This window comes from Candoia aspera, chromosome 1 (genome assembly GCF_035149785.1).
Source record: "Candoia aspera isolate rCanAsp1 chromosome 1, rCanAsp1.hap2, whole genome shotgun sequence".
Taxonomy (NCBI): domain Eukaryota; kingdom Metazoa; phylum Chordata; class Lepidosauria; order Squamata; family Boidae; genus Candoia; species Candoia aspera.
In genome coordinates, this window is record NC_086153.1 from 111,924,840 (window position 1) to 111,949,164 (window position 24,325).

The 24,325-nt window shown below is 40.6% G+C and overlaps 1 protein-coding gene across 1 annotated transcript in view; it reads right to left on the bottom strand.

Annotated features, from left to right (window-relative positions):
• Positions 1-2,647: 2,647 nt before the first annotated feature.
• The window catches only part of FUT9 (fucosyltransferase 9), an 82,900-nt gene continuing 61,222 nt past the window's right edge, over positions 2,648-24,325 (bottom strand). The window contains exon 2 of the mRNA XM_063291048.1: positions 2,648-3,732. Within this exon, the coding sequence (XP_063147118.1) occupies positions 2,648-3,732 (1,085 nt within the window). The remainder of the gene's footprint in view (positions 3,733-24,325) is intronic.

A 24,325-nucleotide genomic window follows, 5' to 3' on the forward strand; every position in this document is an offset into this window, starting at 1 on the left:
AACTACCCTATCATTCTGCAGACTGTGCTGCACTAGTAACAGTAATTAAAACAAATTAAAATGTTCTATGAGAGCCAATCTGGTGTAGTGGTTAAGGCACCAGGCTAGAAACTGGGAGACCATGAGTTCTAGTCCAGCCTTAGGCAGGAAGCCAGTTGGGTGACCTTGGGCTAGTCACTTTCTCTCAGCCCTAGGAAGCAGGCAAGGACAAACCACTTCCGAGAAACCTTGCCAAGAAAACTGCAGGGACATGTCTGAGCAGTCTCCGAGAATCAGACATGATTGAACAGATTAAAAAAAAAGTTCTATAGCCCACCAAAAGCTACCACAATTAGGAAAAAAAAAGGCCTGCTCACCCCTGTTCTAAGCAGAAGTGGCAGCAAGCTTCTCATCTGTCATTAGCTCCAAAACTGAATATGCACTAACAAACTGCTACTGAATATTGGCAATACTGATGTAGTCAATAATCTCTGGATTACTGCCTTAACTTGCCTTCCCTTTTACTCCCAAGAGGTGAGCAGCTTCATCAGTAATCATAGTAACAGCAACAGCAATCCATTTTATGAAGGCAACAGCAACAGCAATCCATTTTTTTCCTGCTGCTGCTCAGGAAAAAAAAAATCTCAATACAGTAGGAAAATGTTTGGGTCCATCCTTAAAACATATGCAATCCATATTTTCATTTTAGAAAGAAATGTGAACTATGGACAATAACATTGCTTAATTTCTTAGCCTTAAACACTTGTGCCCCTCCTATCTACTGCTATCTGCAGTAACACTGTTATAGGAACATTGCTTTAAACAGCCCCAACCAGTAAGAACATAAGCATATATATACATGGTAAACACTCTTAAGACCTAAGACATAAGGTACCTCTGAAAAAGTTGAGTGAAAACTGAAAATGGCCATTTTGTAATTTTCAATGTGACAAAATAGAAAAATGGGAAAATGCATATAGAGTCGTTATAGTAACTGCATTTAATTACCTTGATTCAATACAAAAGTAAACCCAATGAAATTTAGTTTTTGTCTTGGACTGACTCACTTTTAAACTTTTTTTGGAAACCAGTTCTCCAAAGGCCAAAGAAGGTCATCATCCTGGAAGAACTTATGCATTTATAGTTTAGACAGACAGGTGGCTAGCTTGCTTCCTCTGACCCAGATTGATAAAGACTTTTATCCAACACTGCCTAAAATCCACAGTGCAAGTTTAATTTTCACTGTTTTTTCTCCCCAATACATGTCATTTACTGTAATGTCCTGACAAGCAGGAACCACACCGAGACGAGGAATAAGTCTCCAGTGTTTTATTACTGCTACAGTAGACAGAAAATCCTACCAAACTGAAAAAGCGTGAGAAAACCCATACAGATAAACCCCAAAAGTCAAGGCGGGTCTGTTCTGTGTCTCTTTGAATGACAGCTCAAATTCTCTCTACTACGCATGCGTTTTCCCCCCTGGATAGGGGCCCCCTCCTGCTCACCATCAGTGCTCATGACAAATATTTTGCAAATGATGAAGTAATGTTTTTTCCTAATCATTTAAACAGATGAAGGATTAACCAAACATGTGAAACTAGCTGCAATCTTTCCACTGGAGCATCCACCATGGCAGTCACTGGCTTCAAAATGGCGTGTGTGACTGTATGATCATAGCCTCACTTCTTTTTAAAGTGTATAGTCCTACCTGGCATTTGGAAGCCAGGGACCATCACTGTGAATGCCCCTGCTTCCCATATAGTATGCAAAGGTGTTCTGCAAGCAAAGACAATTTGTAAGACAAGGCTACTTATAAACAATTTAGAAAGTAGTTTATAAGCATCAAATATCATTCTGGACATCTGGATGTATCATTCTATTTCATAAATTGTACTTGTTAAACCATAATATTTTGATCCCATTATTTTATATGCATTACCTACATTCCCTCTCCCAATTTCTTTTGTTGTCCTGCAAGAACAAAACTGCTTTTATCAATATAAACATGATTGTATTATGTGATTGACAGTGATGCATTACAAAAATGATGAAACAAGAAATAGTATACAATAGCATACTCCTCAGTGAGCACTGCCAAACATAGCAGGATTTCCAACAAATTATAAAAAGATGCCATGGCAGGGGTGCAGGATAGAATGATTTGTGCAGCCATGTCATGGTCTTTAAAAGCACCCAAGTTATTTCTCATATCTCCCCTAAGTACATACTGCAAAAGTTGCTACTTTTTGGTTTCCCACATGGGACAGTAAATGTATGATTAAAACGTAACAGTAAGTCACCACAGTTTGGATTGTTGAAAGAAGGAAATCCAACATTGGATTAGTACTCTTAATTCCTTTTCAAAATCATAGCTCAATACAATGCAAGAAGAGTTTGAGAGATGGTGGTCACCTCTTCAAGCAAACAGCACAGAAATTGACCCACACCATCACTATTATTTTTGAAAGATATCTTTATCTGGAAAGGAAGGAGAGTGGTTAAGGTTTCAAGGCTTTAAGTGAATTATTGATCCACACTGAGAAAAAAGACCAGATGACAAACAGTAATGCGTTACTCTGGATTTTTTTTTCCTCTCTTCATCTTGGGATGGTGATTTTGACAGCTTTTTCCCCCCTAATATAAAGTGCAGGAAAAAATGGATAAAGGTTTAGTTCCAAAACCATTTCTCTAAATTACCAACAGACCTGTACTCTTGGTGTCTTTTTATGTGATCACAAGCAAGACATGCATGTGATTCCCAGAATCGAGAAAGATGCACTGAAAATTCCTTTCTCCAGTTGAAGTAGCTAATATACAGTTTAGTGTTTTTGTCAAGCATCAGAAGGTACTCCGAAAGGTCCTTTGGAGACAGAAAATCCTCCACGTGTATGAAAGAATTAGCTGGGATGTAATTCTCATAGTTTTCTCTGGGAGGACCCAGAACGACTGGCACAGATCCAGCAAAAAGAGCATTGTAAAGTTTCTCAGTAATATAGTCTTTATGGATAGAATTTTCAAAGGAAAGGTAAAACTTGCACGTGGAAATAGTTGGGATCAAATTTTTATCACTGACATAATCTCCGAATGCTTGTCCATAAGTATGGATTTCAATATATTTACTTAATTCATTATAATACTTAACTCTAGCATGCTCAGGATTCCAGTTACTCACTACCCAACATACTAGTTTTTCTTTATTCGGCATTTCATACACAAAGGGATTTGTGCTAACTGCCATGAAGCCATAAGGCACCTGAATATCTGAATCACGGCGATAAGTGAGGGTCAAATTGAACAAATGTTCAATCCCACTCTTTTGCGGGGTATGGGTGGGAGATTCCAGGTTCATCCAGATCCATTTCTGAAATGCAGGTCTAGGCTGCTGAGGTAAGTTAGTCAGATCCCAGCTAATGTCTCTGTGGTGAATGAGAACTGCGTGAGACCGGTTATACAGCGTGCGGTCTGTTGTCAGATGGCACCCATGGATATTAAACATGGGACAGAATTTCAGATCAAATGTCTGTCCAAATGGCCACACCCATATCAGAATGGTCGTTTCATTAATATAATCGCTTTTGGTCGAGAAGAAATTCTTCATCTTTAGAACCGAGCTGGCTGATTCAATAGGACTAGAGATCCAGCCATTTGTTGGTTTGATATAGATAAGCAGGCAGGCCATGAAACAGCCAAGCACGATGAAGAGAACTAGAAATGGCCGGAAAATTCCTTTGGATGATGATATCATAATTTGATCTGAAAAAGAAAGGAAGGCAGAGTTAAAGGTCAGTGCTTTTAAGATTAAGATGATGTATATTAAAATTTGCATGCATAAAAGAGCTACTTTAAAAACAGGTTTTATAGACATAAAACTCCATTTAACAATCATTACACACTGTTGATGCTCCTAAACGTGACAAATAATTGGAAAGAACCATTTTTTTTTTCAACATGAATGGAAATTTAAATGAATTGAAAATATGTGTTGGGGTGGAATGAAAATAATTACATCATTGTACTATGCTGCATGTATTTGTATATGTCTGTTTTAAGTTAATATTATTCAATTAGTCGCATCTGAATTCAGGATAGTTGTCATGAGTAAGGATGGCGAGCAGGGGGCTCCCATCCAGACTGTCAAGCGCATGCGTAGCACTGAGGAATTGTTCAGCCATTCAGAGAGGCACAGATCGGGACCGCCTTAACCCTTGGGGGTTATATGTCTGGGTTTTTCCCACGCTTCTTCAGTTTGTTAGGATTCCTGTTAAGTACTAATAATAAATATTAGAGACCAGTTCCTTGTCTCAGTGTGTTTCCTGGTTGTTAGGACATCAATCCTAACAAACTCTTACTCCCATCGAAAGAGGGAGGAACAAGCAATTAAGGAGATACGTTTAGAAATGTCTTCAGAAAACCAAGAAATGCGGCTCGCCATCCAGCAATTGGCAGCAGCCCTACAACAACACCAGCAACAAGTAGATCTCCAGATCAACACATTACAAGCTGCCATGCTACAGCAGTTACAACAACCAGCTCCGATTAACCCACAACCGGCACCAGCAGCAGCAGCAGCAGCAGCTCCACCAGTAATGTTGAGATCCCAGGGCAGTCTACCAGAGAAATTTGGAGGAGAAGCAGGACAGCTGAGAATCTTTCTCACACAGTGTACTATGTTCTTCGACAGCAGACCCACAGAGTTTCCCACAGACAGAACCAGAGTCACTTTCATTCTAGGCCTGCTGAAGGGACCAGCTGCCAAATGGGCTATTCCCATGGTGTAGAACAACGACCCGATTCTCAACGACTACCAGAACTTTTTGGCAGGGTTCCGAGCACACTTTGACGACCCCATCAGAGAAGCCACGGCCAGCCGGGAAATTCGGAGGCTCAAGCAAGGTAACAAGAGGGTGGGACTCTACATTGCTGATTTCAAGTTGTTAGCAGGAGATCTGGACTGGAATGAGAGTGCATTAAAAGACCAATTCAAACAGGGGCTGGATGAGGAAATTAAGAATGAATTGGTGTGCCAGGGAACACCAGCTACTTTAGAAGCCCTATATCAGTTATCAGTGGTCATAGATGCCAGGCTAGAGGAGCTTAGGCAGATGAAGCCGGGGAGAAGCAAGACCCTCAGAGCGTTTTCAGGATTTCCAGCTCTCTCTGTAGCAGCCTCTCACTCAGCACAAGAGGAGCCAATGCAGATTGGGGCAAGCAGGAGACTGATTTCCGAGACTGAGAGGCAGAGAAGGAGAGAGAGTTTCTACTGCGGAGCCCAGGGGCACATGGTGAGAGCTTGCCCAGCGAGAGTCCAAGCAGCTCCAGTAAGAGCCCCAAGGCAGGCAGCTGAAACAAGACCCATCCCCGCCTCTGTTTCCAACCAGGGAAACTCCAGCGGTCTCCCTCCACAGAGCTCAGCAGGGAGACCATAAATCAATTAAGGAGGGCTCATTCTGAAGATTCCAGGCAAGCCTTTTACTACTTACCAGTAATAATCCATGACAACCCAGAGCACCAGGTCAAGCTAGAGGCCCTCGTGGATTCTGGAGCTTCAACTAATTTTATTGATGCGCAGACCGTACAAGACTGCAACATCCCGACCAGAGAATTACCATGCCCCATAGAAGTGGAGACCATTGACGGCCAGCCACTCAAAGCAGGGCCGATTAGAAGCCTCACAGAACCGGTGCAACTGACAGTGGGAGACCACACTGAGTGGATCCAGCTTTATGTTACTGCATCGCTAAATGTGCCAGTAATCCTAGGCATGCCTTGGCTGAGGATCCACAACCCGTTGATGAACTGGACTACAGGAGCTATCTCCTTCCCAGCTAAGGAATGCCAGCACCACAAGATTCAAGCCGCTCCACGCTCTCCAGCAACCAATGCAGTCACAGTAGCAGGGGGAGTCCACTTGCCAGCCAAGTATGCAGATTTTGCAGACGTTTTCAGCGAACAAGAGGCCACAGCACTACCCCCCCATAGGGACTGTGATTGCACCATTGAGTTGATACCAGGAGCCAAGATTCCAGCAAGGAAACAATATCCCATGTCCCCCAGGGAGTTAGCCACCTTAAAGGATTACTTGGACTCCAATCTCCAAAAGGGGTTCATCCGACCATCTACGTCCCCAGCGTCTGCTCCTACCTTCTTCGTACCAAAGAAGCCTGACCCGTTGGCACCTGCAACCCAGGAGACACCCATGAGAGTGGTCCACGACTTCAGTTTTTTTAAATAAACAGACAAAGAGAGAATCCTATCCTCTGCCCTTAATCTCGGATCTGCTAGATCACTTACAGAAGGCACGCATTTTTACCAGGTTGGATCTCAGGAGTGCGTACAATCTGATCCGGGTGAAAGAGGGGCACGAATACCTGACTGCATTCGACACCAGGTTTGGAAAATTTGAGTACCTTGTTATGCCCTTTGGCTTGTCTAATGCAGGAGCCATATTTTCCAGATTTATGAATCACGTTTTTGCTGATTTACTAGACAAGTACATGGTCGTTTATCTAGATGACATATTAATTTTCTCTGAGGATGCCACAACTCACGTAACCCATGTACGTAATGTTTTGCAAAGACTAAGAGAGAACAGGCTGTTCGCCAAGCTAGAGAAGTGTGCCTTTGATTTAACTGAAGTACATTTCCTTGGCTATATAGTATCCACAGAAGGCATATCCATGGATCCTGCTAAGGTCCAGGCAATTCTCTCTTGGCCACCTCCCCGAAATGTTAAAGATAAACAAAAATGGTTAGGATTCTGTAATTTTTATCGCCGTTTCATAAGAAATTACAGTGACCGTACCAGACCATTTACACAGCTCTTGAAGAAAGGCTCAAAATTCATATGGGGGGAGAGGGAGCAAGCAGCGTTCCAGGAATTGAAGCAGCTTTTTGCTTCCCAACCGCTCTTAAGGCACCCTGACCCCACGAAGCCATTCATAATGTATTCAGATGCTTCAGATGTTGCCATTGGGGCAGTGTTATTGCAATATACAAACAAAGCAGAGAATACATTGCTTCCTTGTGTCTTTTTTTCACGCCTACTCTCACCAGCAGAGAGAAACTATGATGTTTTTAACAGAGAGTTGCTGGCAATTAAAGCAGCATTCCAAGAGTGGAGGCACTGGCTGGAAGGGGCGACCTTTCCTGTGAAAGTTTGCACCGATCACAAGAATTTACAGCTTCTACAGAACACCAGATCCCTCACCCCACGCCAGATCAGATGGAGCCAGTTTTTCTCCCATTTCAATTTTGTTATTTCTTATGTGCCCGGGGCACAAAACTGCTTGGCAGACGCCCTGTCTCGATCCTTTCAGGCAAAACCCCCCACTCACCAGGAAGTACAGGCTGCTATATTACAACCTCACAACTTTGATCAGCCGATGAGGGGGAGCCAAACGGAGATTTTAGCAGCAGGCAGACAAGCAGAGGACCTATTTTCAAGAGCCAGAGCTCAGCAGCAACAGGATCCGTATGCCAGGGCCAGGATGGATGACCTCCAGAGGACCCTGCAAGACACTGCCTCCCCATTCAATGTGGAGGCAGGAATCCTCTGGCATAGTGGGCGATTGTATATTCCCCCTTCATTGAGGGAAGAAGTACTGAGACTGTGTCATGACCACCAAACGGCAGGCCACGGAGGCGTTTTCAAAACTCTCCATAGAGCTCTGAGAGACTACTGGTGGCCTAAGATGGTTGCAGACATTAAGGGGTACGTTGCTTCTTGTCACACCTGCAGACGAGCCAAGCCTCTCCCAGGGAAGCCCACAGGACTCTTGCAACCTCTACCCACCCCCAGTAGGCCTTGGGATACGATCTCCATGGATTTTTCTCACTGATTTACCCCCGGTCCAGGGCCTGACTTCCATACTGGTGGTGGTGGACCTTTTCACCAAGATGGCACATTTTATTCCTTGCAAGGGCCTCCCATCTGTACCAGCCATAGCGCAGTTGTTCATAGACCACGTTTTTAGGTATAGAGGCATGGTGAATCACTTGGTGAGTGACAGAGGCCCACAGTTCACTTCCAGGTTCTGGAGGGCCCTTTTCCAGTCATTAGGGGTCCAGATCCACCTGTCATCAGCACATCATCCTGCCAGTAATGGGCAAGCTGAGAAAATTAACCAGTGGTTACAGCAGTATCTCAGGTATTACACCACTTATCGGCAAGACAATTGGCCAGCCCTGCTGCCCATGGCAGAATTTACTTATAACAACTCTGTGCAGTCATCTACCCAGTTGTCTCCGTTCCAAGCACTCTACAGGGTTAACCCTCAGGTGTTGCCCACCTCCTCCCAGCAGGGAACTGTTCCAGCCGCGGCTGATTTTCTTAAAGAGCAACAAGCCGCACAGGAGTTGTTAAAGGAGCAGCTGAACAGGGCAAAGAGTGCTTATAAGAGAGTGGCAGATGCTCACAGGCAGGAGGGGCCAGCGATTGCAGTAGGAAACAAAGTGTGGCTCTCTACCAAATTTTTGATCTCTACCAGACCCTCCAAGAAATTGGACTCTAAGTTTGTCGGCCCTTTCACTGTGGTGCAGCAGATAAATCCAGCAGCTTATCGTTTACAGCTCCCACCATCCATGAAGGTCCATCCAGTGTTTCACAGAGCCTTGCTAGCCAAAGACCCCCCCCCAAGTAACTTGCGATCGCAACTACCCCCCCCACCTCCAGTAATTGTGGAGGGAGAGGAAGAGTACGAAGTGGAGGAAATTCTGGACTCTAGGAGGAGGGGAAGGGGCATCCAATATTTCATACACTGGAAAGGGTACCCTGAGGAGGAGCGCACGTGGGAGAATGCCAGAGATGTACATGCTCCAGCACTGGTTCATCGATTCCATCAGCTTTTCCCTCACAAACCCAAGCCTCGCATTTTACCCGAGATTCCTCTTTCGCCTGAGCAGGCCGAAGAAGCCCAAGCTGAGGAGTTTGTGAGTGTGTATTTCCCCCCGCCCCCGCCTGAAGCCTCGACTCCAGTTACAGCGGAGCCGGGTGAACCACAGCCCTCAACCTCGGGCTTGCATTTCCCAGGGGGGAGGGGGGCTGACCCTGCTAACTCTCTAGATGTTTTCCAGCAGCAGCCACCTGGCCCGGAGGCGTTATCGGATTGGGAGGGCAGCACTGCTTCGTCCTTGGAGGAGTTCTTCTTTGAAGACTTGCCTTCCTTGCCCAGTTCTCATGGAACTTTACAAGCAGACAGCACATCTTATCAAGACTCTGGAGGGGAGGGGGCTGAAATGGAATGTGAATCTGGAGGGGAGGGTGATGTCATGAGTAAGGATGGTGAGCAGGGGGCTCCCATCCAGACTGTTAAGCGCATGCTTAGCACTGAGGAATTGTTCAGCCATTCAAAGAGGCACAGATCAGGACCGCCTTAACCCTTGGGGGTTATATGTCTGGGTTTTTCCCACGCTTCTTCAGTTTGTTAGGATTCCTGTTAAGTACTAATAATAAATATTAGAGACCAGTTCCTTGTCTCAGTGTGTTTCCTGGTTGTTAGGACAATAGTCCTTTATTGTTTCTGGCTGAGAAGGGGGAAGTCAGAAATTAAATACTTATCTATATTATTTCTAGGGGTGTTTTTCTTTTCTTTTCCTCTCTTTTCTTCTTTCTTCTTTTTCTAACATTTACAAATAATAACGTAATGGAGACTTTGGCATTAAGTTCAAAAATATATATTTTTATATATCATAAAAACAACTCAATGTACTTTGCTTGGTATGATTTATCTTTTAGTAATGTTATATTGAGCATTGTCTAACTTCAGTAATTCTCTGTCCATTTATTGTCACATTATATACATATATTGTATATACACATATAACTAAAGGTAAAGGTTTCCCTTGACATTAAGTCCAGTCGTGTCCGACTCTCGGGGGCGGTGCTCATCTCCGTTTCAAAGCTGAAGAGCCAGCGTTTGTCCGTAGACACTTCTGTTGTCATGTGGCTGGCATGACTAAATGGAATGCTGTTACCTGCCCGCCGAAGCGGTACCTATTAATCTAGTCACATTTGCATGTTTTCAAACTGCTAGGTTGGCAGGAGCTGGGACTAGCAACGGGAGCTCACCCCGCCTCGCGGATTCGAACTGCCAACCTTCCGATCGGCAAGCTCAGCAGCTCAGTGGTTTAACCCGCATTGCCACTGCATCCCTTATAAATACACACATACTGTCACATTATATACATATATTGTTCGGAGGAGATGCATGGTGACAAATTTGATAAATAAATATTTAAACACAGCTTTGTTTTACATAAAATAAAATATTTATTTATTTTCTGTTTTCCCCACAACAACCACCCTGTGTGGTCAGTTGGGCTGAGAGAGAGTGACTGGCCCAAGGTCACCCAGCCGGCTTTCATGCCTCAGGCGGGACTAGAATTCCCAGTCTCCTGGTTTCTAGCCCAGAACCTTAACCACTAGACCAAACTGGAAAAAAAGAGGTATTCATTGCCCCTCCCACCCCCCCAAAAAGGGTATAAAGTGGATTTATTATTACTAAATACACATTTCAGCAATTGGTATTTTAGACACAACAGAGGGTGTAAAAACAATAGCTCTTGTAAAAAAAATTGCCATGCAAAATATGTAATGCAGCATTGCCCTGCTGCTGACTGCAAAAAGGCGAACATTTGAAGAAACTGTCAGTGTGATCTGGTAGATAAATGAGCTCTAGGAACATTAGGAATAAAATCCTCACTTAGCCATGAAGCTTAGGAAACAATCCTAATTGCCATAAACATTCCTCAGTTCTTGAGAGCAGGGGACAAGCTTAATCATGCTAAGTATATGCAATTGCTACCAATACATCTCATCAGGACATAGCTTTGGGTGCTTTTTCTCTTCCTCTGTGAATCAAAATACTTTTGATTTAAACATTTATCTATTTTTACCACTCCAAAACCCAATCCTAACCTAGATTTAAAAAAAAAACAGATTAAAACAATTTTATAAGACAGCAAGTAGCATCAGCAGTGATAATATGCAAAAGAGGTGGCAGCAGAAATTCTACCAAAAAAAGGGGGGGTGATATGAAATAATGCATCTGCATGACTTGGAAAACTCAAAACACTTCACACCAACCCTAATTGAACAGAGAAGTAATTCTGTAATTGGATGATCTGTATCATGAACACAGTGTCTCAGGCTACTGGACAGAGAATTCCTGACAAATGTGGGACCACAAAAATGGTATCCCCAGTAATCTTAATGACTAGAAAATAAGAGACAAAGCAATCCATCAGGTACTCAGCTCAGACTATATAGTACCTTCAGCTTCGCTAATCCATGCTCTCAGTCAGTGCAGCTTTTTCTGAATGAATATAATATGCACTTTCCCTAGTCTCGGAATTCTGCATTCCCTGAATCTTCCAGGTGACTTAAAGGCAGGCCTATTCACTACACAAATCCAACCATGAAGTCACTATACCTCTGCATGGATTACTGTATTTGCCACACCAGTTGAAGCTGGGAAAAAATAGTTTTGCCTTTCTCTTTTGTGGATTATAAACAGAAGTAGAGAGTTTTTCTGTCTACAAGGTCACATTTGATGTTGGCTGGTGGGTTGTGGGTTCTACTTGCAAATACACAGAGATTCCTTTTACAGAAACTGTACATTACCTACCCAGCCACCATTAATGTATATATTCATAAATGTTCCTCATTCACATAGTACACATCCCATTCACTTACTCCAAATGACATTTGTACTAACACACTCATTCTCACATCCCATTCACACACTCCACACCAGTCACACCAGTCACACGCACTACTCATGCCATTCAGAGACTCAAGTTCATTCATTCCCCATCCCATCTCCACCATTCAGCCTCTATTCACATAGAAATAGACCACATACACGTACTACCTGCCTCTGCACAGAGATGACCACATGTCAAGGAACAGATGACAAAAACTGATTGAACTGCAATACCTTCAAGAGCCCTCAGGGGTTGTTTAAAAAGTACTGTATGTCAGATTTTAAATTAAAAAAAAGCCAACCTGTCTTCTCCATGTCTAATTCTATGTGTCACATGTTTTCACTCTGGTATAGCACATTCAGTTATTCCAATATCTGTGGGTAGCTTTCTGCATATTTCCCCTTAAAAAACATACTTCAATGGCTCTACAAAATCATGTGTGGGCCATAAGAAGCAAATTTTTGGGGCTATTCTACAATGCTCATCTTATCTTATTTGGCTACTTTAGCAATCAAATAGGATTTGTTTCTGCCTTGGGTATCATTAAGGCAGATCTGGTTGCATTCCTAAAACAGAATACCCTGGGGAATTATGCTACATCATTATGTAGTATTACTCCCAACAGCATTTTTAGGGAGGACAAGACTGTCCTGTCTGAACCAACAGTGAAGTATTCAGGGTTGTTATAGGAAGTGTCTGTGTTGAGGGGGATGCAGGAATACCTGGAATACTTGGAATACCCCCTGGAAATCAAGGGCTAGCTACACAAGAGACAATCCACATTTGAATGGAGTATAACTTCTTTACAGGCTTGCCCAGAAGAACGACCTTTTCTAGTAATCATGATGGATAATGAACTTAATGAATTGTATGATGAATACTCAGCCTAATGAAGTACATACTTACAGTCTTTCTGAATGCATAGGTACATGGAAATGCAACAGAATGCTAGGGTGAACTGAAACAATGAAGTATCAAAGATTAGAAGAAGATAAAAGATATGACTGATGAATAAAATTATCAAGGATCATGCAGATTGACTTCCAGGAACAAGAACTACCCCTAAGGTAGAGATAGGGGAGTAGGAATGTTGTGACTATGTTTGCAAAAAACAACAGCAAACTGCTTTTAACCATGGCTTTCTGGTCACAGTGCACTGTGGGTGAGACATCAAATTAGTATGTTGTGTTCAGTGACTGATTCCTTGGAAAAGACTGGATGTTTGCATTTTTCCATTGCATTTATATAGCAATTGAACTAAAATGTGTATGGGGAGGAAAATTTTTAACAGGATTATTTCCATTCATCCTAATTCCTGCATTTATGCTGAGATTTTTTTCAGGTTTCCCTAAGGATATGTGTTCTGGTATTTTCATCTATCAAAGTGAATGGAATAAGATTGCTTGCTTTGCAAATATGAATATTCCCCTTACACAAAAGCAATGAACTGAGTTTTATAAAAATCCTCAGATATCTTAGCTGAGCCCTCCTCTATATGGTACTCTATTTCCATAAAATTGCTTATAAAAACAGAGACATAACTGCATCCTTTTTAAGAAGTACCAATCTATAAAGTTTATTTTTGGAAAATTCCTTCTCCCTAAAACCTACTGAAGTGAAAAACAGATATGCTATATTATCTCAGGAGTTTGCATATTTTATCCAATTCTATAAAAGAACTCAAAAACTTACCATAATTCCATAAATTCCAAACACTTACCATAAAAAAAAATATTTTTAAAATTAAAATGGAAAGCTGTTCAGTCCAAACTAATTAGTTTAGTTACTACATATTTATTTGACATTTAGCCTGTTTTATACCATTTTAAGTTATTACTACTCCTAAAGAGTTCATCCCTCCTCAAACATGTATTCATTTCCAGTTATAGTTAACTTATTTTGCTTCAGAAAAAGGAAAATGCAAAATTCCCCATTTTCTATTGATCATAGAAACTCAAAGAAACTATAGGTTATTCTGTTTTTTCAGGTCCTAATCACAAATTCATACTTGAGTAATAATCCACCGAGACTATACATAAGGAATACATCAAATTTGAATGTTAAATGATACTTTAACTATTTTATTTTTAAAAAAGCTTTTATCAAGCTGAAATATCCTAAGGCAAACCAAGGATTTCCTGTCACAGAGTTGAAAGAATATTAAATTCAGTACGTTCAGTGCCAAGTTACCTATTTTCATTATCTCCATGAATAATCTCCTCATACCATTCATATTGCATTTAATATTATGTTTCGCAGATTTAACAAATATGCATTTTATTTTGGATTGCTTGAAAACTTAGTAGTAAAACTAAAGAAGAAAGGGAGAGAAAAGGAAAGAACAGCAATTGTTTTGCAACTTACTGTATTCAGAAGGCTTGAAGCTAACTTTTCATTTTGCTGGGAAAAGTACTAATAATAAAATAATAATATGACAGAGAAGATCCTGAATAATAAAAGCATGACAGAGAAGATCCTGAAAACAGGTATCCCTGACTGAAACTCCCAATTATGAGTCTATCCCAAAAGTGATTCATGTGTTCTTATTTTATGCAAATAGATGATCATACCGTGTTTCTGAGCATCTCTGCAATGAGCCTAAACTTTGGCCACACCTTTGATGATTATATGATTACTACTCCAAGCTATTTTGGTTATGACTTTCAGAGGAAGCAGGGAAAGATTTGTACAGAATGTGTTCATCAAAAAACTACTGTCTTCTATTATTCCTTCTGCCTAAACTCTGACCTATTAGCTTCAAATAAGAACTGGGTAGCTGCAGAAGCAATGCAGAAGACCTTTTCTTTAGATTTCTAGTTAATCTATCCATAAAATCAGGCTAATTTAAAACACACACAAACAAATAAAAACACAATTCCCTCTCAATACTATATTACAAATATTAGGAAATTATTGTAAAAATAAAACTGATTGGATTTAGTTCATCTTTGAGTTAGTTTTTCAATGACTACATTTATGTAATTATTAAGTTCATTTTATCTGGGATAATATATTTTCATCAACCCCCAACCCATGTTATCTATGAATAAAGACAGTTGCATTCTAATATACCTGGAAGGTATGTATCTGTGAAAAGCCATGCTATTTTCTGGAAAAGACATCCTGCTAAACAAACTAACAAATAAATAAAGATAAGATGTTTGAGCAATAGAACTGGTGAGGGCTTAAAGAAAATGAACCAACATCATCAAAAGAGACCTTTCCTGCATTAAGGAGTCAGGAATGCAAATAGAATAAGCTAACCCAGAGTACAGCAGCCATCAAAAGAAGCTCCTTGGCATAAAGATATCTGAAACAGGTTTGTAGAAACCGCATGTCCCCAAAACTGCAGTGTACAGATTTTTGCTACTGATCAGATGCAAGATGAGTTGTATGTAAATGTCATGGAATCTGCATTTAATAAAGACTGGAGCTGTCAGAAGAAATTCAGGGAAAAATGATATACTGTATACTGGCTTACTGTATCTCTTCAGCCACATGAGGGAAAGTTTCAACTTAGGCTAAAACCACACTAGAAAAACATAATGATCACCATAGCGATTGACTGAATACTTGTAGAATGAAATCAAAGTTACCATATAATGTGCACTCTTTCTCTCCAACCTTAATTTGAAAACCTAGGAAAAGTTAATCTGAACAGCAGTAAGTAAAAAAAATATCAGACACTGATTTCATTATAGCAAGAGTTGTCTGCAACTAAAGCAAGCACCCACCTCAGTAACTTTTCATGCGGAAAGATGCCACATTCAACTTAAGACAACCTTAGGAAGAAAGTTGCAAATATGAAAGCATACAGAAGAATGCAGAAACCTCAACATGGCCTTTGCACGGAGACTTTAAGTAAAATCCGGATCTTACTCTGAGCTTTCCATGGTATTGATACAAGATACCTGAACCTGAATATATCTCGTCTACTCAAGCTATTTCCTTCAGAATTCAACCTTGCCTTACCTGAAGGAAACATTGCTGAAAAACGATTTCCCTGTTTGCCTCAAGCTCTGGCAGAAAAATAGACCAGACTTCCTATTATCTTTTTGTTTTCTATGGACAGAGTGCAAATGGAAACTTGAATATCTATACCTGAGAATCCAGTAGATGCTCTGGAGAAAAGCAATGATAAGAGCCAGTTTGGTCTAGTGGTTAAGGTGCTCGGCTAGAAACCATGAGTTCTAGTCCCGCCTTAGGCATGAAAGCTGGCTGGGTGACCTTGGGCCAATCACTCTCTCTCAGCCCAACTGACCTCACAGGGTTGTTGTGGGGAAAACAGGAGGAGGAAGGAGTATTAGGTATGTTTGCTGCCTTGAGTTATTTATATATATTTTATCTCACCTTTATTATTTATAAAAATAATAAAGGTGAGATAAAAATTAAAAATAAATAAAATAAATAAAATAAAAAATAAAAGCGACAAAAAACCTGAAGACTGTGGGAAGGAATTAGATACGTGCTGCTGAAGTGTATGTAAACTTGATGAGAACACTGGCACAGGGGTCAAGTGCCACAGAGGTGCTCAAGACCAAAAAAGCAAGAACTACAGAGATTTCAGTAAAGTATTTTTAATGCTTGTTGGGCATAAATCAGAATCTTGGAAACAGGGTTTAACTGATTTGAAATTATATTTTGCTGCTTGCTGTTTAGTTTGAATGAAAGAGTGGGTGTTGCTGAGAAACAGAAGGCTTCTGGAGTTAGGAGAGCATGATCTGAGATTTTGGTGGCATGGATATTTGTGGTATGACAAAGCTAAAGTTAATGTAGCTTTTAAAAATCATTATGTCAGATGTGCCATATTGAGAATATAGAATAGATACAGATCCAGGTTGTGTCCAAAAACATCTTTGTGGCTCTCAGTACAAGAAGCATTTCATAAATGAGAAATGATAAGTAAACACAAATGGCTAACTTATTGTGAGATACAAGATTTTTTCAAGGGGAATGCAAAATAAAATCAAGAGAAGATCTGGTAGCAGAGGGATATACTTGTCAATGGTTCTCCTATATACAATTATTAGAAAGGTTTAAGACAAAATATTTTATGGTTTTGAACACTGTAAGACTGAATTTGAAATAAAACTGTGTACAAACAGTGACCATATAATTGCCAAAATGTATAAACTTTTATTGGAATTTGAAAGAGAAGAAGAGCAAGTGAAATAATATATGATAAAGTAGGCTAAAAAATTGGTTATAATATACAGATGGAGCAATGGGAAAATCTGTGGCTGAAAGGATTGAAATTTACATTATAATCTTGAAGGGAATTTTTATAAAATGATGTATCATTGGTATATGTCAGCAGAGAAATTGTCTAGGATGCGTTGGAAATGTGAACACGAAGGGACATTTTACCATGTTTGGTGGACATGTAAAAAAGCTAGAAAGTTTTGGTTACAAATACATACACTAATTCAGAGGATCTTAAAGATTAATATACAATTGAAACCAGAGACTTTTCTTTTGGAATTGATGGACAAACAGCTGGAAAAAAGTAATTGAACTTTGTTTATATATATAGGTAGTCCTTGCTTAACAATCATTTGTTTAGCAACCTTTCAGACTTACAACTGCACTGAAAAAAGCTACTTATGACCAGTCCTTGCACTTATGACTGCTGCAGCGTCTCTGGTCACGTGATCAAAATTCGGGCCCTTGGCAACTGGCATGTATTAATGATAGTTGCAGCATCCTGGGGTCATGTGATTGCAATTTGTGACATTCCAGCTGGTTCCCAACAAGCAGAATCAGTGGGGAACCATGTGATTCACCTAATGACTGCATGGTTCACTTAATGACCACTGCAAAAAGTGTTGTGAAATCGGGTGTGGTCAAGCGATGCCTTGCTACAATACTTAACAATCACAATAGGGACTGGAAAATTGGTTGTTAACTAAGGACTACCTGTATGATAACTGCAGCGAGATTATTATATGCTCAGAAGTGGAAAGGTTCGGTACTACCCACAGTGGAGGAATGGTTGATGAAGATAATGGAACTTGCTGAGATGGCCAAACTGACTTCTTTGCTTAGAGGAAAGACAATATCTACGTTTATTCCTAACTGGAAACCCCTTACAGACTTTTTGCATGAAACAGAAAAAATGAACTTATAACTTATAGTTTTGATGATTAGAAAAAAGAGATAATAAAAAAAGAGAGGGCTGTTTTTGTAACCATGAAGTACAAGGTAACTTTGTACTTACAATTGCCATAAAGAAAATCAGAAGCTACTTCTTTCTATTTCTTTTCATTCATTCTTTTTTCACTTTTGGCTTTTTGTTTCTTCTTTTTTTCCTTTCTTTTTATATTAATTTTTGTTAGTTTTTAATCTCCTTTTAAAAATTCTTACTAAAAATTGTATGAAAAAAAAAATGTTGACAAGTTATGTCCTACTGTAATTTAGAGTTAAGAGTCTGTCCTAACTGGTGAATAGGTAGAAACATAGAATGCATAAATTGGAAGGATAATACTTAGATTAACCCTCTGTTCAGTGCGGGAATCCACCAGCCCTTACAGGAGACTATCCAGATTCTGTTTGAAAACTTCCAGCAAGTCCACAACTACTCTAGGTAGATTTTTTGTTGGTTACAGGAAATTTCTTCTGATATTCACCTTGAATCTTCTTTAATTTTGTCCCCGGAGGTGAGGCAGGCCCCTGCGCTCCCGGCCTTCTGGAAGAACTTGAAAATCTGATTCCGCCGTCTCACTTGGGGTGGGAGAGGTAATAGCTGGTCTTGGGGGTGGCTAGGACCATAGATCTCTCCCACCGAATAAGATCTTCGCCCCTTGGATTTTGTATCTATTTTATTCTTATTTATTGGTTTATATATTGTAATTTATATTTTATGATTTTAATCTTGGTTTTATTATAAACCGCCCAGAGTCCCCCTTTCTTGGGGGAGATGGGTGGTAATATAAGTTTGAAGAATGAATGAATGAATGAATGAATGAATGAATGAATTTTAATCCATTGGTTCTTGTCTTGCCCTCAGTTTCAACAGAGAACAGGTCCACCCCTTTTCATATATGATCTAACCAGTGCAGAGGGCAATGAAACTATTAACTTCTGTTACCTGGACAAAATGGTTCTGGAAAATTCAACTCAACATTGTATGCTCACAAACTAAATAATCTGTTCTGGTGTCATGTCTAAAGTAGAATAACACTAATTGGCCTGTAGTTTCCTAGGTTCTCCCTTTTTGAATACTGGGATTAAACTGGCTTTTTTCCAGTTTTCTGACACCTCACCAATTTTTCAGGAGTTTCCAAAGATGAACAACTGGCATTTTTGAGAGCACTTCTACAGCTTTCTTCCTCTTCCTAGGATGCACTTCTTCTCATCCTGGAGAGGAGAATTTGTTTATGGTATCAGGGTGGAATCTTACTATGACAGTATCAGACCTGAGCTGTCCCCCCAGCCTTTCATGAATCCTGTTAGGAAGGGCTCTCTCTGTCTTCTGAGAGAAGACTGATGCATGAAAGATCTTATGCAGTTTCATCTTCTCCCTTTCCCCCATTATTACTTTCCTGTCTTCCCTCTGCAACAGACCAGCAGCCTCATCTCTTATTTTGGGCATGCCTGCTCACTAACTTTATAACTATATTTTGCATTGTTTGCCAGCCTGATTTCATTCTAAACTTCACAGGCATACATATCCACTTCACCTCTCTTCTTGTTGGGACTATTCGTTTTGAATAAATAATACCCTTTGAATTCTATCTTCCATTCATACCTGCCTTCCAAACCCCACTCTTTTTCCCCACCATGTTTCTTTGATATATTATTCAGATTATATTTCCTTTCCATGGTTAGAATTTCCCAGTTTAAAAAACCCTTTTCTTAAAAGGTATTTTAAAAAACAGCTTCACAGGCTTCCAAGTAATTCCAGTGTTCAAAATATAACTGATTGTATTTACATAGCATTTTAGATAACACATGTAATGAAATGTTTATCATCCAAATACATTTTGGAATAGATAACTGTTGATAAAATTAAATGAAATGATATCAATTTCACCATTCTTAGACCAGCTGGTGAGCTGAACTGAAGGTAATTCTGCAACAAAATTCTGATATGATTTTTAAATCAGATTAAATAGGTCAACCTCCCAAGAGGCCATTGGAAAAGATATTTCTAATTACCATTTTGTGCCAGACAGGAAGACATAATTTGGAAACAGTCGAGGTTCGAATAATTTCACTACTATAGTTATTTTTCCCCCAGTACAGATTTACATCACCACTTGCTTAATTAAAATTAGGGGGCATTTCTTAGAAACAATGTTACCAAAGCAAATCTAGCATAAACTGTATTTTGCAATGCCACTTCTTACGAATCTAAGGACAATAAGAACACTTCTACGGCAGTTACCTTAGACAAAAAGTAAGTAAATACACCCCAGGGGGATGTCTAGCTCAACAAAATTGAGTCTAAATAGTGTGGCACAGTCATACTCTGCAATGACAGGGGAGCCCATCTGTGGCAACTCCTGCATCTTTTGCCACTATATTTTCCTGGGAGCTGCATTATAGCAACCTCTGACCAGATTGCCTGTCCCTATGGGAGGACTCAGATAATGCCAAATAGAAGCTATCCTAATGAATGCTGAGCAGGATTTCTTAATCTGGGCCATTTAAAGATCTGTGGACTGCAACTCCCAGAATTCTGGGAGTTGCAGGTGACACATCTTAAAGTGGCCAAGGTTGAGAAACCCTGATTCAGAGGATGCATATTGTAATGGTTGCCTATTCTGACAGACTCAGTCTCACAAGCAGGTGCTTAAGGATAACTGATTTATTGAAAGAATAGTATGCAAAACAAAGAAAGCTGAGAATGAGCAAAAGCGCGCCAAATACAAACGAAAAACCCTCGCTTGAAACCTAACCCCACCCTCGCTCCCTCTTAGCAACCACCCCCTCCCAGGTGTTAGCAACCGTTCCCCACATCGGCCTGAGAAAGTAACCTTGGACAGAAGCAATAACCCAAACATACATTCCACAGTTGCAGTAAGCAGATTACAGCCTGGCAGGGCTGGAAATTTCCACCAGAGAACACGGATCATGAAAATGACATGCGAAACGTTACGATGTATTCAGAACATTGAAACGATGAACATGACACATATAGGGTGACCTCTCAAAGGGTGAGAATGTTTAGAGATGTGTCAATATTTCTGGAATAAATTGATTCCCAAGTTAGTGGCAGCTCAAAAACTACCTGCCCAAATCGGGTGTTCTGTGGGAACAACTACATTCAGTGTAATCAATGAAGGAAGCACAAGGAAAATTAAATCCTTCTGATGTCTCTAAAACTAAGATTTTGTCTTCATGTAGGACTTTTTCTTCCATTTTCAGAACAAAATGAATTCTATAGCCAAGGTGATGACACCTCTAAAAATAAGAAACGTGAACTAGAGGTGCATAAAAAACTGACATTACTAAGAGAAATGGCACCTGAAATATAGCAGCACAGGAAGCAGCCTTCAGAGAAAGAAAATAATGTTATGTGAATGTGATTTTACATACAAGCAATGTTCTAAGCATTAAAATGATACATGAACTGGTAGAAATACAATAAAAAAAAATAATATTAGAAATATTCTGAAATATTTGAAAAATAATATAATTGAAATCTTGTATCAAAAGATAAACACAAGATTTGGGGTATTCTATTTGTACTACTGTATATCTTTCTTAAAAAGAATACCATGAATGAATTAGCCTCTGAAATGAAGTGGCCTTCTCTTATGATCAACAGTGTTTTCTCGTTTGGCCACTGGAACTCAGAGATGATGGTCATTTTCAGATATCTTTTAACAGGAAATTAATTAATTTTGTACCTTCAAGTCAATCTTGACTCCTGGCAAATGCCTGGATGAGTCCCTGCAGTTAGTACATATAAATATTAGAGAATGGCAGATTAATTTTTGCTAGCTTCTGTGCAAGTATCTGAACCATCAGACTATGTGTGATAATAGTGCATCAAAATTATATCTCCGTGTAACATCTGAGCATGATCAAATACAGCTTTACAGCTGTAATAAGTCCATAAAAATGTATTGATGCTCTTTGGCAGAGATAAAGTGAAGTTAATAAAGCAGGATCAACAATAGTATATTTTGGCAGGTTGATCAGGGATAGGGTGATTTTTTTTTCAGTATGCAATGCTTACGCCTAAATTTTAAAATAGCAAAACGAATTCAGCCAAGAATCAGCTCCATACCTGATAAACCATTGTGAAAATGCTTTGGGATTCACCAATGTTGAACTGACTAAACTGCTTCTTGAGAAAACTATTATAAATTATACTTAGTAACTTTACCATGGGAATGACACACTTCAAAATCACTTCGTGTGATTTCGCACCAGACACTCTCCAACACTGGCCATGCTGGCTAGGGCAGCTAGGGATTGTATTCCAGCAATTACATACCCAGTCCTATGCTGATAGTTTTTGTTATTATTAATAGCTTTAGATTACATTGAATGACACAATTTACATATATTGTCAGCACCTGATCATTTGAGCATTCACACAATCACAGTCAGGAGGTTGGGATTCCTTTAACTGTTTTAATCAAGTGTAATGAATGGTACAGAAGGCAAGCTGCAAATAAAGAGTTCCTGCTCAAACCTAACTTAAAAACTACATTCCCTTAGTTAGTCCCCTTCCCCATGAAACCGTGTCACCCCCCCTCCCATCCAGATGGTATTCCTGGCATATCTCAACCCTGTGTCCTTGATGTCCACCATAGCCATAATAAACCACTTCACACTCTAACTTCACACCCCCTCCCATCTGGTGACACGGAGTCCATTCCTTGGAGAAAGACATGATGGTAGATGCTCCGATAAGGGGTTTTGTAAAACCTTTGATTGGGGGGATCTGACATACCGCCCCCCCAAGAAAGACTAAGAAAATAAATAAATAAAAAACAATTAGATATCACATAAAATTAAACAATGAGGTTAGTAAGGAGAGGGCTTAGAAGGATACTTTGCATGAAACTTTCTGGTTAAAGTAGGAGCATTAACATGACATGCATTAACCCACTCAAGATCTGGAAAATGCTTCCATTGAATCAAATACTGTAAAGATTTGCGAAAAAAAACGAGAGTCCAGAATGTCTTCAAAATGTTGATGGCCATCGATCATGATGGGTGGAGGGGTTGCTGCAGGCTGATTCCACTCAGAACGTTCTGGTGCAGGTTTAAGCAAGCTGCAATGAAAGACAGGGTGAAGCCGTTTGAGGGTGGGGGGTGTCATGAGTAAGGATGGCGAGCAGGGTCTCCCATCCAGACTGTTAAGCACATGCTTAGCACTGAGGAATTGGTCAGCCATTCAAAGAGACACAGATCGGGACCGCCTTAACCTTTGGGGTTTATATGTCTGGGTTTTCCCACGCTTCTTCAGTTTGTTAGGATTCCTGTTATGTACTAGCAATAAAACATTAGAGACCAGTTCCTTGTCTCAGCGTGTTTCCTGGCTATTAGGTCATCAATCCTAACAAACTCATACTCCCATCGAAAGAGGGAGGAACAAGAAATTAAGGAGAGACGTTTGGAAATGTCTTCAGAAAACCAAGAAATGCGGCTCGCCATCCAACAATTGGCAGCAGCCCTGCAACAACACCAACAACAAGTAGATCTCCAGATCAACACATTACAAGCTGCCATGCTACAGCAGTTACAACAACCAGTTCCGATTAACCCACAACTGGCGCCAGCAGCAGCAGCAGCAGCAGCTCCGCCAGTAGTCTTGAGATCCCAGGGCAGTCTACCAGAGAAATTTGGAGGAGAAGCAGGACAGCTGAGAACCTTTCTCACACAGTGCACTATGTTCTTCGACAGCAGACCAGCAGAGTTCCCCACAGACAGAACCAGAGTCACCTTCATCCTAGGCCTGCTAAAGGGACCAGCAGCCAAATGGGCTATTCCCATGGTGGAGAACAACGACCCGATTCTCAACGACTACCAGAATTTTTTGGCAGGGTTCCGAGCACACTTTGACGACCCGATCAGAGAGGCCACGGCCAGCCGGGAGATTCGGAAGCTCAAGCAAGGTAACAAGAGGGTGGGAATCTACATTGCTGATTTCAAGTTGTTGGCAGGAGATCTGGACTGGAATGAGAGTGCATTAAAAGACCAATTCAAACAGGGGCTGGATGAGGAAATTAAGAATGAATTAGTGCGCCAGGGAACACCAGCTACCCTAGAAGCCTTATATCAGTTATCGGTGGTCATAGATGCCAGACTAGAAGAGCTCAGGCAGATGCAGCTGGGGAGAAGCAGGACCCTCAGAGCGTTTTCAGGATTTCCAGCTCTCTCCGTAGCATCCACTCACTCAGCACAAGAGGAGCCAATGCAGATTGGGGCAAGCAGGAGACTGATTTCCGGGGCTGAGAGGCAGAGAAGGAGAGAGAGAGCCCTTTGTTTCTACTGCGGAGCCCAGCAAGAGGCCAAGCAACTTCAGTAAGACCCCCAAGGCAAGCAGCTGAAACAGGAACCATCTCCGCCTCTGCTTCCAACCAGGGAAACTCCATCGGTCTCCCTCCACAGAGCTCAGCAGGGAGACCATCAATCAATTAAGGAGGGCTCATTCCGAGGATTCCAGGCAAGCCTTTTACTA